Source organism: Quercus robur, chromosome 4 (assembly GCF_932294415.1).
Source record: "Quercus robur chromosome 4, dhQueRobu3.1, whole genome shotgun sequence".
NCBI classification, from domain to species: domain Eukaryota; kingdom Viridiplantae; phylum Streptophyta; class Magnoliopsida; order Fagales; family Fagaceae; genus Quercus; species Quercus robur.
The window spans coordinates 61,513,441-61,527,682 of NC_065537.1; the positions used below are offsets into that span (position 1 = coordinate 61,513,441).

A 14,242-nucleotide genomic window follows, 5' to 3' on the forward strand; every position below is an offset into this window, starting at 1 on the left:
TCGAAAGTAATGATAAGAATTTCAGGTGTTGATCTTGGTGGAGTGGCTCAAAATTGAAGAGAAAGTGAAAGGGTGGCCTTGATTTGTTTCTCTAGGGTTCAGTGTTTTGATTCAGTTTGTAATATGTTTTTTAAGTTAAATGATGTTAGAGTAATAGCAAAGCCATATGTGCGCAATGGACCGTTAATGGATAAAATCACAAGTGAGTAAAGTGTCATTTTTTAAACTACAGATGTATAAAGTGTTTTTCAGATAAATCACAAGTTAAAAAAGTGTAATTTGTCAAATAATATTAGGTTTTATTAGTACCGGCCAAATTGATTCTCATCTACAAGGGCCTTCCCGTCAATTTGATACTACCAAATAGGGATAGTTTCGTCAAATTACAAAAAGGGCGGGAACTCATCATTCCAAACTCCAATTCCTCGTAGCCCCATTTTCAATTCCCTCCTCTCTCTCTCTTTCTCTTCTTATTTTTCACACATTTTCTTAGCAACCAAACAGATCTTTTTGGCCTCTATGCGATACAAAATGCCTCGCTTCGCTTAATATCTGATATAGATAACGTATTCATATCCTTCTCAAACCCTAGCTCCCATGAATTCCTTTTCATAGCTTCAAATCCCACTGTACTCGAATGAAATCCCATCCAATCTCAAAATCACCATGCTAAATCCTCACCTCTCAATCTCAGGACCACACCGCAGACTCACCACACCAGTCATAGAAAAATCTTGGCAACTTCTACCAATTCTTTTTCGCAACAGCGTCCCGGCTCGTCCCGAAGAAGAACGCTCTTCGAAACGCGTGCTCTTCGATGCACCGCCGGACTTCGTTCGGTACCTATGTTCGATCCCCGGTTTTCCGATTCGTCCATTGGAAAACGGATTCGTTACGGTTTCCATGGCAGCGGCCTCGACGTTGTTTCGGGAGTTTGCTGCCATGGCGGTTTTTGGCGGGAAAGTTTCGAGGTTTGGAATTAGGTTTTTGGAGTCAGATAGAGTGTGGGATAGTAATGTGAAAACTTACTTTAGAAAACGGAAGAGAGCGGAATTAGATGGACTTGTAGCGTCAATGGCTAAAAGGAGATCATCTTCTTCAATCTCTGGAAATGGTATATGATTTGGACTTTTCTTTTAATTAATTAATTAATTATTTTTAATGGTGATTGATTTGGGATAAACTGATAGGGATTGAAAGAGATAAAGCTTTGTTGTGTGTTGGAAAATGGGATTCAAGATACTTCTATTAAGGTATTCTTTAACATTTTTTTTTTGGGTGTGGTTATTAGTGTATGAGAATGAGTGAAAGTGAATCTCTCTTTGTGTGCATGTAAAAAAAGAAGAAAAAATAGGTAAGTAAATTTTAAGTTTCCGAATTTGGAATTAGCAAGAATGTTAAAAAAGATTGGTGGGAATCTAGGATGCACGGACATAGACACGGGTACGAGTATGATATGGCAACACGAGCAATTTTTAAAAATTATAACATGATACGGCAGATAGGACACCGTTACGAAATATAGTATTATATGAAATTGTTAAAGATATCAAGCCCAATTGTTTTTGGTGTGCAAGCAAAGTACACTAATTCAGGTAACCATGGTTTAGTGTTATATGATTACTCTAGGTTTAGTCTTCTATAAAATATCCCACATTGGATCCATTGTAATGTATAACTCCATACAGTGAAGTTGTAGCCGTCAGAGGCTTTCCTCTATAGATGTAGATTGTAATCCATGTGTTCTCTCTCTCTCTCTCTCTCTATACACACACACTATTTATTTTAAATTCTAAAGAAATTTGATTAGAGAGTATAGAATGGCAGAAAAAACACATGTGAATGACCCAGATTAGTTTGTAAGGATCCATAATTGATTCATAGTTTTGGGACTAAGTCTTTTTAGTTGTGTGCATATCATTTTAATTTTGTTTGCTATGCATTGAAAAGTTTAAATGAACTGAAAAGTTGGTGGTTCTAATGCTGCCCATGCTAGTTTTCTGGTGAGATTTTGTTATAATGACTCTAAATTGAAGATCAACAAATGAGAATGTTGACTGGTAAATTTAGTCATCTTTCATGTGGGTTGTTTTGTGTTAGAAGCGTTGCTCTGGTGCTTTGAAAGTATCAAGATCAGGTGAAATAATAGCATCTATTGTTAGATTGAAGTTAATTTTTATGAATCGCTTTCTGAATTTCTTTTCATATTTTTTTTTGGTTAAAACTTTTATCAGTGTGGTTGACATTTTTGAGTTGATGGAGAAGCTTTGGCCTAATCCATCTTCACTTTTCTGACCTTTTGGTTTGGGTTTCATTGCATTTTTGAATCACCAGTCATTATTTGTCCCGTACTTGTAAGTTGTGACTTATTGGCTCATTATTTTGGGCAAGTTTCTGAATTTTTTCCTTTATGCATAAATGTTTTGAAGGTGAAAATATTATGATCAGAAACATGAATTCATTGAAAGCTATCTTGCCTCCCTCAAAAGTTGAATTGGGAGTTTTAAATAAAGAGACAGCCATATCCCCTGTGCTTCTGGGCTCTTCTTCCAACTTTCTGAGTACAACAGATCTTGAACACAAAGAAGGTAAAAATGATGTTGGGATAGAGATTATTATGTGTAAAGAGATCCCAGGACCTGTGAATACATTCAAATTCTGTAATGGATTGTTCAAAACCGAAACAGGTTCAAATACTCTGAAGCCAATGCAAGTAGAGAGCATTACCGAATACATTCCTGATCTAAACCTAGCTCCCCCAATTAGCTTTCAAGATCCATTACTATGTGAAGAAGCCCTGATCAGTGACATTAGATTTAGATTTCAACCGGGTTACACAACCACAATTTTCCAAGAAGAAGATAGGCAATGCAATGTTTCTCCAACAGTGGCTGGCAAGTATGATATTCATCCTTGCGATGTTTCAATGAGCCAACCAAAAGAAGATGCAGAGGCCCAAGTGAAAATTAGCAGAAAGGAAGGATGCACTAATTTTAGTGCAAAAGGAGATTTGCAAAACCTAATCCCATCAGAAAAGACAAATGTTACTCATGATGCACCGGTGAACTGCTTGGAGTTGAGAAATGTGATGGACAATATCACCTCAGACAAAGATCAGACGGTAAAAAAGGTGGAGACTCAGGCCACCTTTCCTATTGTTGAGCGTTGTTCCACTCAGAAAGTGCTGGCAAAATCCTCTTGCAGATTGAAGGGCTTGCGCAAGAATGCTGTACCTCCAGAACCACAAGTTGTCATGGAGTCATTAGACCATAATAAAGTTGTTATTACTCCCAAGCAGCAGGATCAGTGTAAAAGTGGTCAGAAATTTATGGAGAAGAATTTAAAGCAAAATCGTAACAAGAACATGCGTGATAAAGAAAACATGGTTGATGCTACTAACTCTATAACTTCAACTGTAAGTTCCTACAAAAGATAATAGTTATTTTGTACAATCTTGCCTAAAGTTTCTACTTCAGTTTGGGTGTTGTGCTTGTGAGAAGGGATGCTTAGTCAAATTTTATTCCAGCTAGTTGAGTTCAAGGATGTACATGGTTGTTTATTATGGATGCTTTCTTGAACCAGTTGGAGGAAAAAACATTCCCACACTTTGAATCTTTCATAATCGAGGAAGAAGAAGGTTCAGGTATTGAAACGACATTAATGTGTTTTCCTGTTTATAACCGTATCTTGGTTGATTTTCTTACTGCCATTTGTTGCACTCGACTATCCAGGTGGTTATGGCACTGTTTACAGGGCTCGGAGAAAGAATGATGGGAAAATGTTTGCTATTAAATGTACGTGAGGCATAACTTTCTTATACATTGTATCATTGATCTCTAGCTCAAAAGACACTTTCTCCTATGACGGGATTGAGGGTGATGTTTTTAGTTCAAGACTCATTGGGTGCAAGTATAACTTACCAATAAAAGAAAACTTTCTGTTACATTGTGTGGTTGACTCTAGTTTCTGATGGTTTATGTTTTAGTTATATTGATAGGCTATATGTTAATATGCTTTAATGTTCAAGATCTAAGCAATACTATTTGATGAAAAACGGATATGTATTACCCTAACATAAGGAGGAAGAATGAAGGGGTAAATGGGAATTTGCTTTAAATGCTTTGTTGATATTTGGCTGCCAACCACTAAGATTGTACTTACATGTAGGCATGTAGCACAATGTTGAACAAATATGTACTTCTAGGTATGTGGGCCCAAAAGAATTTAGTCTCACCATTCATTCCTCGCTTGTTTTTTTAAAATTCATTTATTTATTTCTTTTTAAGGAGGATATTAGCTGGTTTAGTTGTATAAATCTGTAAATTCTTCTTTCCTGGATTGCATTTTTCTTTTGAATTTTCAGTTGTAAAATCTTGAGAGGCTGTAGTGTATACATCCTGTATATATAGTTATATATTCTTTTGTCCTCCAAGAAAATTCTTACCATTCATCAAAAAGGGGAAAAAAATAATGTAAATTCTTTCCAATAAGATCTTGGTCTTTTCATAAATCATCATGTCTTCCCTTTCATCATGCTGCTTGTGATCATTGAGTAAATGATTTGTTGGAATAGTTAATGTAGTTTTTCTTTGGTTTTAATGATGTACTTCTTAGCTTATAAGCATATTGAAATCACCACCCTTTGATATCTTAAAGCATTGTATGATGTCACAGCATCATGGTGACACTAAGACTGCTTATGTTAGAACAATTATATATCTATATTGTTTATATGTTTCAAATAACTGTTTAAGAACTTAATTAATTTGTCTGACTTTGTATGTACTATTCATTGTTAGCCTTTCAATTCATTGACAGCACCAAGTCCTTCATCCTTAAGGATACTGATAAAGTAGCTTGTGGAAAGTACTTTGTGGAATTGGTTAGGGTTTATTTGAATATTTGAAAATGTATCTTGTAATTTTACATGTATGCTTTCCAACATAAAGTTGGTATTCATAATATTTTTCATTCTAAGTGACAGCTCATGGGTTGTTTCCTTTCTTTTCTATAACCAAATGTTGTTCAAATTTGAACCAAAATAGCACACACGCATATGTGCATGTGTGTGTTCTAGGCATGCAAATTATTTTGGAGCAACCCATGGAGTGGTAATGTGTTTTAAAATTGTTGGCTAAAGTGGTGAGTTGTACATATTTAAGAAAGAGGTTGTGAGATGGATTATATTAAAAGTTTTAAGTCTTCACATTGATTTATTATAAAAAAGGTATATAAATATTGAAAAAAAAATTAATAAAAGAAGATATGTTCACGTGCATAGTTTCAATGCTACCAAAAGTGATTGCCCAACATAGTTTTCATAATATAATAATTTGATTTTTCATTTTTAAAAAATTTCAATCTCTACCTGTCTTGCTAGTTTATTCAGATTATAAATCTAAACCAACTTTGCAAAAGATTAAAAGACTATAAACCTAACTTCTGTTCTAAATGAAAACCGCTTTACTTGTACTGGATATCATAATGCATTTCAATAAATTGATGCTATGGTTTACGTTTGTGGTTATTCAGGTCCCCATGCCAATGCCCATAAACACCATGTTAATAATGAGCTCAAAATGCTGGAGCGTTTTGGGTAAGTATACATGTGATTATAGATATAAATGTGTTTTTATATCTTAAATGTAAAACTTGTCACAAATGGAAAATTTTCTATTGAATTATTATAATGTAGGGGTAGAAACTTCATCATAAAGTTTGAAGGGTCTTTCCAAAGTGGCAACAGCAACTGCTTTGTTTTGGAGCATGTTCAGCATGACAGACCTGAGGTAAATTAGACACTTTAACAGTTCAATTTTTCTTTTTTGATCAAAATTATGACATGCTCTGGGCTGACAGATCCTGAAAACCTCTTTTGACCAGACTAGCTTAGTCATTATTGGCAAAATCGGAACTCCAACCTACTCTTTTTCAGTTGTGCACATGCTTAAAAAAGATGGTTTTTTTTTTTCCTAACAGCTATAACCTTGTTGGCTTCTGAGTGATTTGAACCCTTGCTTAGCAGCCATGTCAACTACATTGTTTTTCTTCTAGGTTTTGAAGAAAGACATAGATGTATATCAGCTCCAGTGGTATGGTTATTGTCTGTTTAGGGCCCTTGCATGTTTGCATAAGCAGGTAAGATACTCCTAAAGTTGTACATTTAGAGAAGTCTCAAAAAATGCCTAGCTGTAATGGTCTTTATCTTGTAATTGCAGGGAGTGATTCACAGAGATGTTAAGCCTGGGAACTTCCTCTTCTCTCGGAAGCTAAATAAAGGCTATCTCATTGATTTCAATCTTGCCATGGTTGAGTTGCTTATCCTGCTAGTGCTGCCATACTAATGTGAATTTTTTAAGCAGTCATTTCACTGAATTAAAAGTTAAAACATCAAAATAATCTGATGGTGTCTCTGTCTTCATTTTTCTTTTTTACAGGATTTACAGAGCAAGTACACTATTGGAAGTAAGCTCTGCCATTTTAATTCTTATAAGTTGTCCTGCGTGAATCTTTGTCCACTGTATGAGTAATTTTTCTATTGTTGGCGACTTAGTTATGTTCTTGAGTTCCACTGTATGAGTTATAGCTTATATCTTCTTAAATGACTAGATTTTATTGCCAATTTACTCCTTGGTTAACTGTGCTGTTAGTTATACTCGGTTATCATAAATATTTGGTTTCTTTGAAATTTCTCTCCTTAATTGGCCAATTCATGCATCTGTGCAGGTAAATCAAAATCAAGTCATAATGTTTCTATTGATCATGTTCCTCTCCCTCATTCAAAATCTGCTCCATCAATTAAAGATGATAAACTTGTGAGAGGAAATTTTATAGCTGCCAAACAAGGGGTGTCAGTTAATTCCAAGCCCACACATGAACCTAATAAGAACATGATGAAACGGGCTATTGGTGGTCCCTTAAAGAACTATCGTGATCTTCCTGTTGGAAATTTGTTTAAAAGCCAAGGTGCAGATGGCTCAGGTATAACCTCCACAAAGGATGCAACAAGCACCAGGACTCCTTCCACAGAGAGGCTGAGGGAACCTCTTCCTTTCCTGGGAAGGAAAGAGCTGATCAGCCTGGTGCGAGATGCAGTGCAAAGTCCTGGTTCTCAAAGGGAAAGAGCCGCTGCTCCTCCAGACAAGATTGACAGTAAAATTGCTTATCTGAGCCCAATGCCTCTGCAATCTGCTGGTGTTGGGTTACTGAAAAGCACAGGTGTGTAGCCAGATACAGCATGTTGTTACCTCAGTAGTTTCTGTCTACTAATTGTTTTAGTTATTTCTAGGGGTTCCAAAACAAAAAAGAGAAGGCCCTTGTGTTGGAACCAAGGGATTTCGTGCTCCAGAGGTGAGGTCTTGATGCCGTCTTATTCCTTGCATTATTGTTTAGGCACTTAAAGATGCATTTTTATCTTTAACCATAGAATGCATTCAATTGTTATTTTATTGGGCTCTATTATGCAGGTCCTGTTAAGATCTCTGCATCAAGGTCCCAAGGTTGATGTCTGGTCAGCTGGAGTTACCCTACTTTACCTGATGATTGGAAGAACTCCCTTTACTGGAGACCCAGAACAGTAAAAATCCTTATGCTTGATATGAACATAGTTATGTGTTCTGTTCTCTCTCACCATATTTTCTTAGCTGAGAATGATCACAATCATGACAGGAATATAAAAGACATTGTAAAGTTAAAGGGCAGTGAAGATTTATGGGAAGTTGCCAAACTGCATGACCGTGATTCCTCATTTCCAGTGGTAATTATTAGTTACAGTTCCCTTTTAGCATGTCTTCTGTTCAGTAGAAAGCTGATGACTCTAGTCCTACACTGAAAATATTTTTAACAAGATGCTTACCCTAATACCTCTTGTCAAGATATTTATTACTTTCTTCTTTTCCAAAGATATCATTACTCATAAAAAAATAAAAATAAAAATCTTTTCCAAACATATCATTTAGACAATAATATTTTAATAGGTTATGGAATAATAATAGGGCAGTTCTTGATGAAATTATCAAAATTCAGTGAAAGACTGAAAGTTTAACTGCATTTAGTTTCCTGTTGCTGAATGGCCTTTCCTGAGTGTTTTTTTTTTTTTTTGGGGGGGGGGGGGGGGGGGGGGGTGTGGTGGGTGGTTCTAAAATTTTGCTAACAAAAATGGCTTAACTTCATCAGCATGGTAGTTCTGATATATAATGTATTGTTTTAGAGATGTGTTATTAAATGTTAGAACAACTGTTGCCAAATATAAACTACATTTTATTGAGGATTATCTGAATATTCCAGGAGTTATTTGACATAAAGTTCTTACCATCCATGGAACTGCAAAGTTGGTGCAAAACTCATACGAAGAGGCCAGAGTTTTTTAAGCTCATTCCCAGATCCCTCTTTGATCTTGTGGAGAAGTGCCTGACTGTAAACCCAAGACTTAGACTCAGTGCAGACGAAGCCCTCAGGCATGAGTTCTTTGTCTCATGCCATGAGAGTTTGAGGAAGCAGAGGATGCTCAGGAAAGGGCTCAGTTAGGACTCTGCAAAGGTCCAGAGTGATCACCTTCTTCATAGACAAAGTCAAGTCTCATTGGACCTGTGAAAGGGGTAAGGTTGATCAGCATTTTTGAAGGCTCAGTATCTTAACTGAAATGCTCAGCCAGTCTCAAACTATGCTGGCTGCCATAACCATTGTTATGATATTATAAGTTTTTTGACTCACCTCTTTTTTGCCTATACGTAGAGATGGATGTAATGTAAAATGCTGTAGATATGTTAAATCCACACCAGAGCTTCTTACCATTTACTTTTAACACTGTCTAGCATGAAGCCAGATACATTTTGATGGGCCTTTACTTTGATAAAATCATAAATTGCAAGTTGAGGTTAAATAATGTCTCCTTTTAAGAGGTTAGACAAAAAATCTGCATTGGATTATAATATGACCCCTTGCTGTAATTCCAGCCTATTTATTTGTTCGGTCTACAAAATCCAACGCAGTCTGGTTGCTTGCTTCATATATGACCATTTTTCTTTCCATTTCTTTCACATAGCTTGCCAGAAGGAATATTCTCACGGGCCTTGTTAGTTGTTACTAGTCTGCTACTCTGCCTAAAATAAAGCCAACATGCATGTCTAATGTTGAGCTTCCATGGCATCAGATCCAGACGATCTTCTTGAGTTAAAATAGGTATCCAGAATATATTGAACCATAATGTCAACCAGAGCCAATCAAACTTGGTTTGAGTTCTTGTATGTGGCTTTTTAAATTAACAAGATCGAAGCTAGCTATGATCATTTAAATATCCAAGAAACTGCGACAGCTCGTCCTAAAATCTCTCCTGAGATCTTTTGGAGGCAAAAACGGGACTCAATGCTTTACTATTCTTGTTTTCAAAAAGATTTTTGGCCAGCTAAACTTCCAAGCATTAGTATGGAACAACTTAATATTCACATTGTCATAGCTTCCTTGACATAAACAAATATACAAGCAATTACTATTAAATACAAACCAAAATTGTTTTCAAGAGAAACTTTACATAGGGAGCGGGTCAGACCACCTTCTCTTTACCTCTGTTTTTGATCGAACTTCCTTCAGCTTCCCATCTACCCCATAATCTCTCTCCATAACAAGATTTATTCCTTCATCTGAGTACCATCCAACTCCAATACAAAGGTTTCCTTCCTTGCTTACATCAACATAGCCCGTGATGCCACCCGGAAGCCAAAGGACAGTCGCATCCTGCATGTCCAGCATCTCTTCCTCCCCAAAGTAGACTGGATTTTCAGGCAAGCTCCTCTTCTTTAAAGTTTCTGTGCAAAGGTAAACATATGGGGTGCCATTGCTTTCTTCCACCACCATCTCCTCACCAAATACTGGAGTAGCACTAACCTCAAACACCTTCCAGGAACCAGTCAGCTCCGATGGCTGGGTTCGCTTCCGCTGAGAAAATGGCTTCAAATCAAAGTCTGGTTCACTGTTTATAACAATGTAGAAACAATATTATAATTTAATTGAAGTTAAAAATGTAATCACAATGCACAAGTGTGATAATTGCAAGTCAAACCTCTACACCCTGAAACCTATCAAAATTTAGAAACCAAGCACCTGTACAAAATGAATAGCTTAACCTGGGCTTGCTTCATGACAAACATATGGCAATGATGAAGGGTCCCTGAATGCGGAACATATCATGATGATGGGAGCATTACCATTTCCATTAACATAATACTAGCATCATATGAATGAAGCATGTGCATGTATAGCTAGATTGAAGTATGAGCAAAGACTTTTCAAGTCATTCTTGAGAATTATTCCATTCAGAATAATTCCCAATTAAGACTGTTGGCAGTATGTGGAGACATTTCGTAACAAAACAAAGCAAACATCTACAATAAAAGTGCGAAGAAACAAATTAAATGGTTTCAAGAAATGAAAAATTTGAGGTCTGTGCTCAATGAAAGTCAGGAGAATGAACCCTAAATTTTTTTTTAGATAAACACCAAAATACTCCAGTGAACCATAAGCTCTAAGCTCTGCCACCATAAATTCTAACAAAATAACAGGTTCTTTCAAATCCATTGCTAGTATGAAGAAGCATTCCAGCTGGACTATCCACATTTCACAACGTGGTCCCGGATTGATTGCCAAATTACCAAAATGCTTTACAAGTAATGCAACGTCAAGTTCCTTAAAAACAAAGTTAGCTGAATATCTTGACCACCTTCTACAAAGAACAAGCTCCAGTTGATTTACCTTCCAGGCTACATTCTCTCCCTAGTCCATACTATGTAAAGTCTTCTAATGAAATATTAATAAAATAAGAAATTAAAAAAAGTTTTCAAATAGAGAAATCTACAAATACTCAGCCAAACTTCAATTTGATTGAATATTTTACTAGGAAGGTACTGAGAAGCCTATTAGTTGTGAGAATTTCTATTAAGTTGATGGAGCATGTATCAAGGGATTTCATAGGGTTTAAGCTTCCAGCTCTACAAGTATAGTACATAATGAAGATTGGAATCTGTTAATACTTAATATAGTTAAACCTATATATATCACCAAAAAGTTTGCATAAATAACACACTTAAAGTGGAACCATGAGTTTTTATGGCTTGTGTTCATCTTCCATTAGAGTTATCAAACCTGCACATGTGATGTTTCTTTTACACATTTAGTGTTATAAATTGAGCAATATGAAACAGGTAAAAAAAAATTATCAGACTAGCATTAGAAGAGAGAGCTGTAAACATTGTTAATTTCCAATACTTAAATGACAGAAGATATATTAGAACAGCATGCATTGCAAACTGCAAAATGAAGCATAAGAATACCTTTGGTCAGGAAGACTAGCAGGACTGACCCACTCTTCTTCATAAACAGCAATTCTCATTATCTGTATATCTGAACCACCATTATTAAATTCTATTGTATGGATGATCCTGAGTCTTTTGTGGCAACCTTTAACCAAACACTGAACAAGGAAAAAGCAAGAGCTGAGTAAAATATTTTTTTAAACAAATAAAAAACTACTAACTATTTTCAGATTCCTCCAGTTTCCAAATGGATCAATATGCAATAGAATAGTTAAAGAAATAAATAATCAGTTCATGACATAATACAAATGTTTTCTTCAAAGTAGCTTCATAATAATTGACGCAAAAAAAAAAAGAAAAAAAAAAAGGAAACAATATATATTAATATTTACTATAAATGTGATTCAAGGGAGTTATAAATCCATGATTCATAACCCAATAACACAAATGATCAAGTCTATATGCATATCACTATATGTGTATGTCTGTCTGTACTTGGTTAAATGAAATGACATATAAGATATGAATCTGCAACACCCTAGATCTAAAGATCGATCTGTAGTTGATTATAAGAATAATTAGCAAACAACCTGTTACATCACTTATATTACAAATATGTTTGAAATGATCAGTGAGTGTCATACTAAACTTACTTGTTCAAATTTAAAAGTTGGAGAAAGGTAATAATTGGAATCATCAACTTCACCAATTGGTATATCAATAGGACCCCTAGAATATGATCCATCCTGCAAACCAACCAATTATATCATTCACAATTTTGGCATTGTCTTATAACTATAAAAAGATAATTAGATATTCATGCTGCAGTAATTTTCTGAAAGTCTGGAAGCTAAATAATAACTATCATCACTTTCTCCTGGAATACTCATTTAGTCATCTAGGAGGAAAGGGGTGGATCATACCTCGAAGAAAACAAGACCAGGTTCACTGCCCATGACATCTTCATCCATCACATCACTTGTTTTAAAGTCAAAAGACCCAAATTTTGGCAAAACATGACTTGGTACAATCTCATGAGTCATTTCTTTAGCGGGTGAAGATGCACGCCCAGCTTCATGCTCTTCTTTGCTTCTATCACTTCCACCAATATGCCTTGGTTTTTCGCCGTAAGGATTCAAAGTCACCCAATTTATCTTCCTATGGATTTGAGATGTTGTTCCTCCAGAAGAGGATGGCTCTGCCTCAATGTGAGAAAGAGTATAGCAATCATATAAGTTTTCACTCTTGTTTCCAATGTCAATTGGCTCCATTTCGGCAGTTATTGGTGAGAATACTGCTCCCACCCCCTTCCATATCCCACTCACACTACTAGCAAATGTATTCCACATTGGCCTTATTACAGGTTCCTGAAAGAATACAAATAGTTATAGAAGAATAAGTTCTGTTTCTTTCCTTTGTTTTGGTTGGTAGGAATTGGGGTGGGGTGGGGGAGGATTAAGGGTGGAGATGAAACCATCTCTCATTTTTAAGTCCCATACTTCAAGCTGAATTTGAATCAAGAAACACTATAACTTCTAGTAATTGCCAATAATCCACTAATTTCAGACACTTTGGGAACGTTTTTTAGATAATTTACCATGTATCAAGGACTATATTCTCATCCTTGATCCCAGTTTAATTTTATTAAAATCCAAACTACATAAATCACAAACTCAATTCATAATATCTTTCCTCTTTTCCTCCATTTCAAAATTTGGGATTTCCTAACTTCTATACATTCTTTAACTCAACTTTCTCAATTCAATATTCAAAATTCAGGAATTTCTACCTTCTATACTATATTTTCCTCAATAACCAAACAGAGGAAGTACATCAAATTTTTAGAATTTCGCTTTATTATATCCAATTTCAAATACAATACAAGCACACTGACAAGCATATTCATAACCAAAACTTTCCATAGCCCATTGTTCAAAACAAAAACTTGACAGTACCTGCCCAATTCCCAAACCCCAATTCTCTTACTTTCCCATTTTCCTTAACAACAAAACAAAAACATTCCACACCCATAAATTCCAAAATTCAAGCAAAAAAAAAGATAGTTACCTGAGTTTGAAGAACAGTCTCAACCTCCACTAGCATAGCACTAGAGACCAAGACGCTACCACCAGCACCAGCCTTAGTTCTCTTCCTCCTGACCATTCTCTTCCCCTTTGGCCTCCTTTTAGTGGTTTTCTCTTTGTCTTTCTGAGCAAGCTCATTGTCCACGCTCCACACATTGTCCTTCTTGCCCTTCACAGCCTTAGAGGTGGTGTAATTGTTTTGGGGGTGGGGTTTGTGGGTCTGAGTGATTATGAGGCTTCTGGGGCTTCTTGGGGTTGGGAGATTGGATGCGAAAAGGGTTTGTGGGGTTGAAAGGCTGTGATGGAACCCCACCTGGTCGTGATGGTTTGTGCTGGTTAGTGTTTTGCAGAGGTGAAGAGTTGTTGATTGCATGTTTCAGAGAGAGAGAGAGAGAGAGAGAGAGAGAGAGAAGCTATGTGGCTGGAAATTGGGCGGGGTGTTGGAATTTGGAACCTGAATTTTCAAGCCAAAATGGGTATATTATTTGCAGACTTTGAAGCGTGGTTGTACTACAGGTTGCTGTCTAAACGACTTTGTATTAAGGTTGTCAATCCTAAACGGCTTGTAGTACACAAATTACTTGGTCGTTTGGTTGGATGTTTTTTGGGAGGTAGATTTTTATAAAATGTTAATCTCTATGCACAAAAATAATAATAATAATAGTTGTTTTTTGCTCTCTCTCTCTGTGTTATATCTAGTTTTTTCATCCTTGGTGCTCGATTCACAAGCCAATTTGACTTCAGTTATGGGTTTGATGTCCTTATTAATTGTTAATTTGCTATTGGGTCTGATGGTTTGGTTGGGTGGGTGGTGGTCATGACAATATGGCTTTGGTTGATTTTGGTGTGAAT

General features: G+C 36.0%; 2 protein-coding genes across 4 annotated transcripts; one reads left to right on the top strand and one right to left on the bottom strand.

Moving 5' to 3' along the window:
• Window positions 1-397: 397 nt before the first annotated feature.
• Window positions 398-8,803, top strand: LOC126723237 (uncharacterized). 3 transcript variants are annotated; one of them, XM_050426559.1, is made up of 15 exons: window positions 983-1,114; window positions 1,191-1,253; window positions 2,430-3,415; window positions 3,583-3,643; window positions 3,732-3,794; window positions 5,533-5,596; window positions 5,696-5,789; window positions 6,055-6,138; window positions 6,219-6,308; window positions 6,438-6,465; window positions 6,727-7,218; window positions 7,289-7,350; window positions 7,467-7,576; window positions 7,669-7,756; window positions 8,287-8,803. In XM_050426559.1, the coding sequence occupies exons 3-15, from the start codon at window positions 2,441-2,443 to the stop codon at window positions 8,524-8,526; spliced, it is 2,451 nt and encodes an 816-aa protein (XP_050282516.1). In that variant the 5' UTR covers window positions 983-1,114; window positions 1,191-1,253; window positions 2,430-2,440; the 3' UTR covers window positions 8,527-8,803. The 3 variants fall into 3 exon arrangements, with proteins under 3 accessions (XP_050282514.1, XP_050282515.1, XP_050282516.1); XM_050426557.1 differs by lacking the exon at window positions 1,191-1,253 and having other exon boundaries at window positions 398-1,114; XM_050426558.1 differs by lacking the exons at window positions 1,191-1,253; window positions 6,055-6,138 and having other exon boundaries at window positions 398-1,114.
• Window positions 8,804-9,392: 589 nt separating this feature from the next.
• Window positions 9,393-13,978, bottom strand: LOC126723238 (uncharacterized). The gene is made up of 5 exons (XM_050426560.1): window positions 13,374-13,978; window positions 12,230-12,673; window positions 11,960-12,052; window positions 11,325-11,464; window positions 9,393-9,967 (listed from the first exon to the last, which is right to left on the bottom strand). The coding sequence occupies exons 1-5, from the start codon at window positions 13,761-13,763 to the stop codon at window positions 9,526-9,528; spliced, it is 1,509 nt and encodes a 502-aa protein (XP_050282517.1). The 5' UTR covers window positions 13,764-13,978; the 3' UTR covers window positions 9,393-9,525.
• Between the last annotated feature and the right edge of the window lie 264 nt (window positions 13,979-14,242).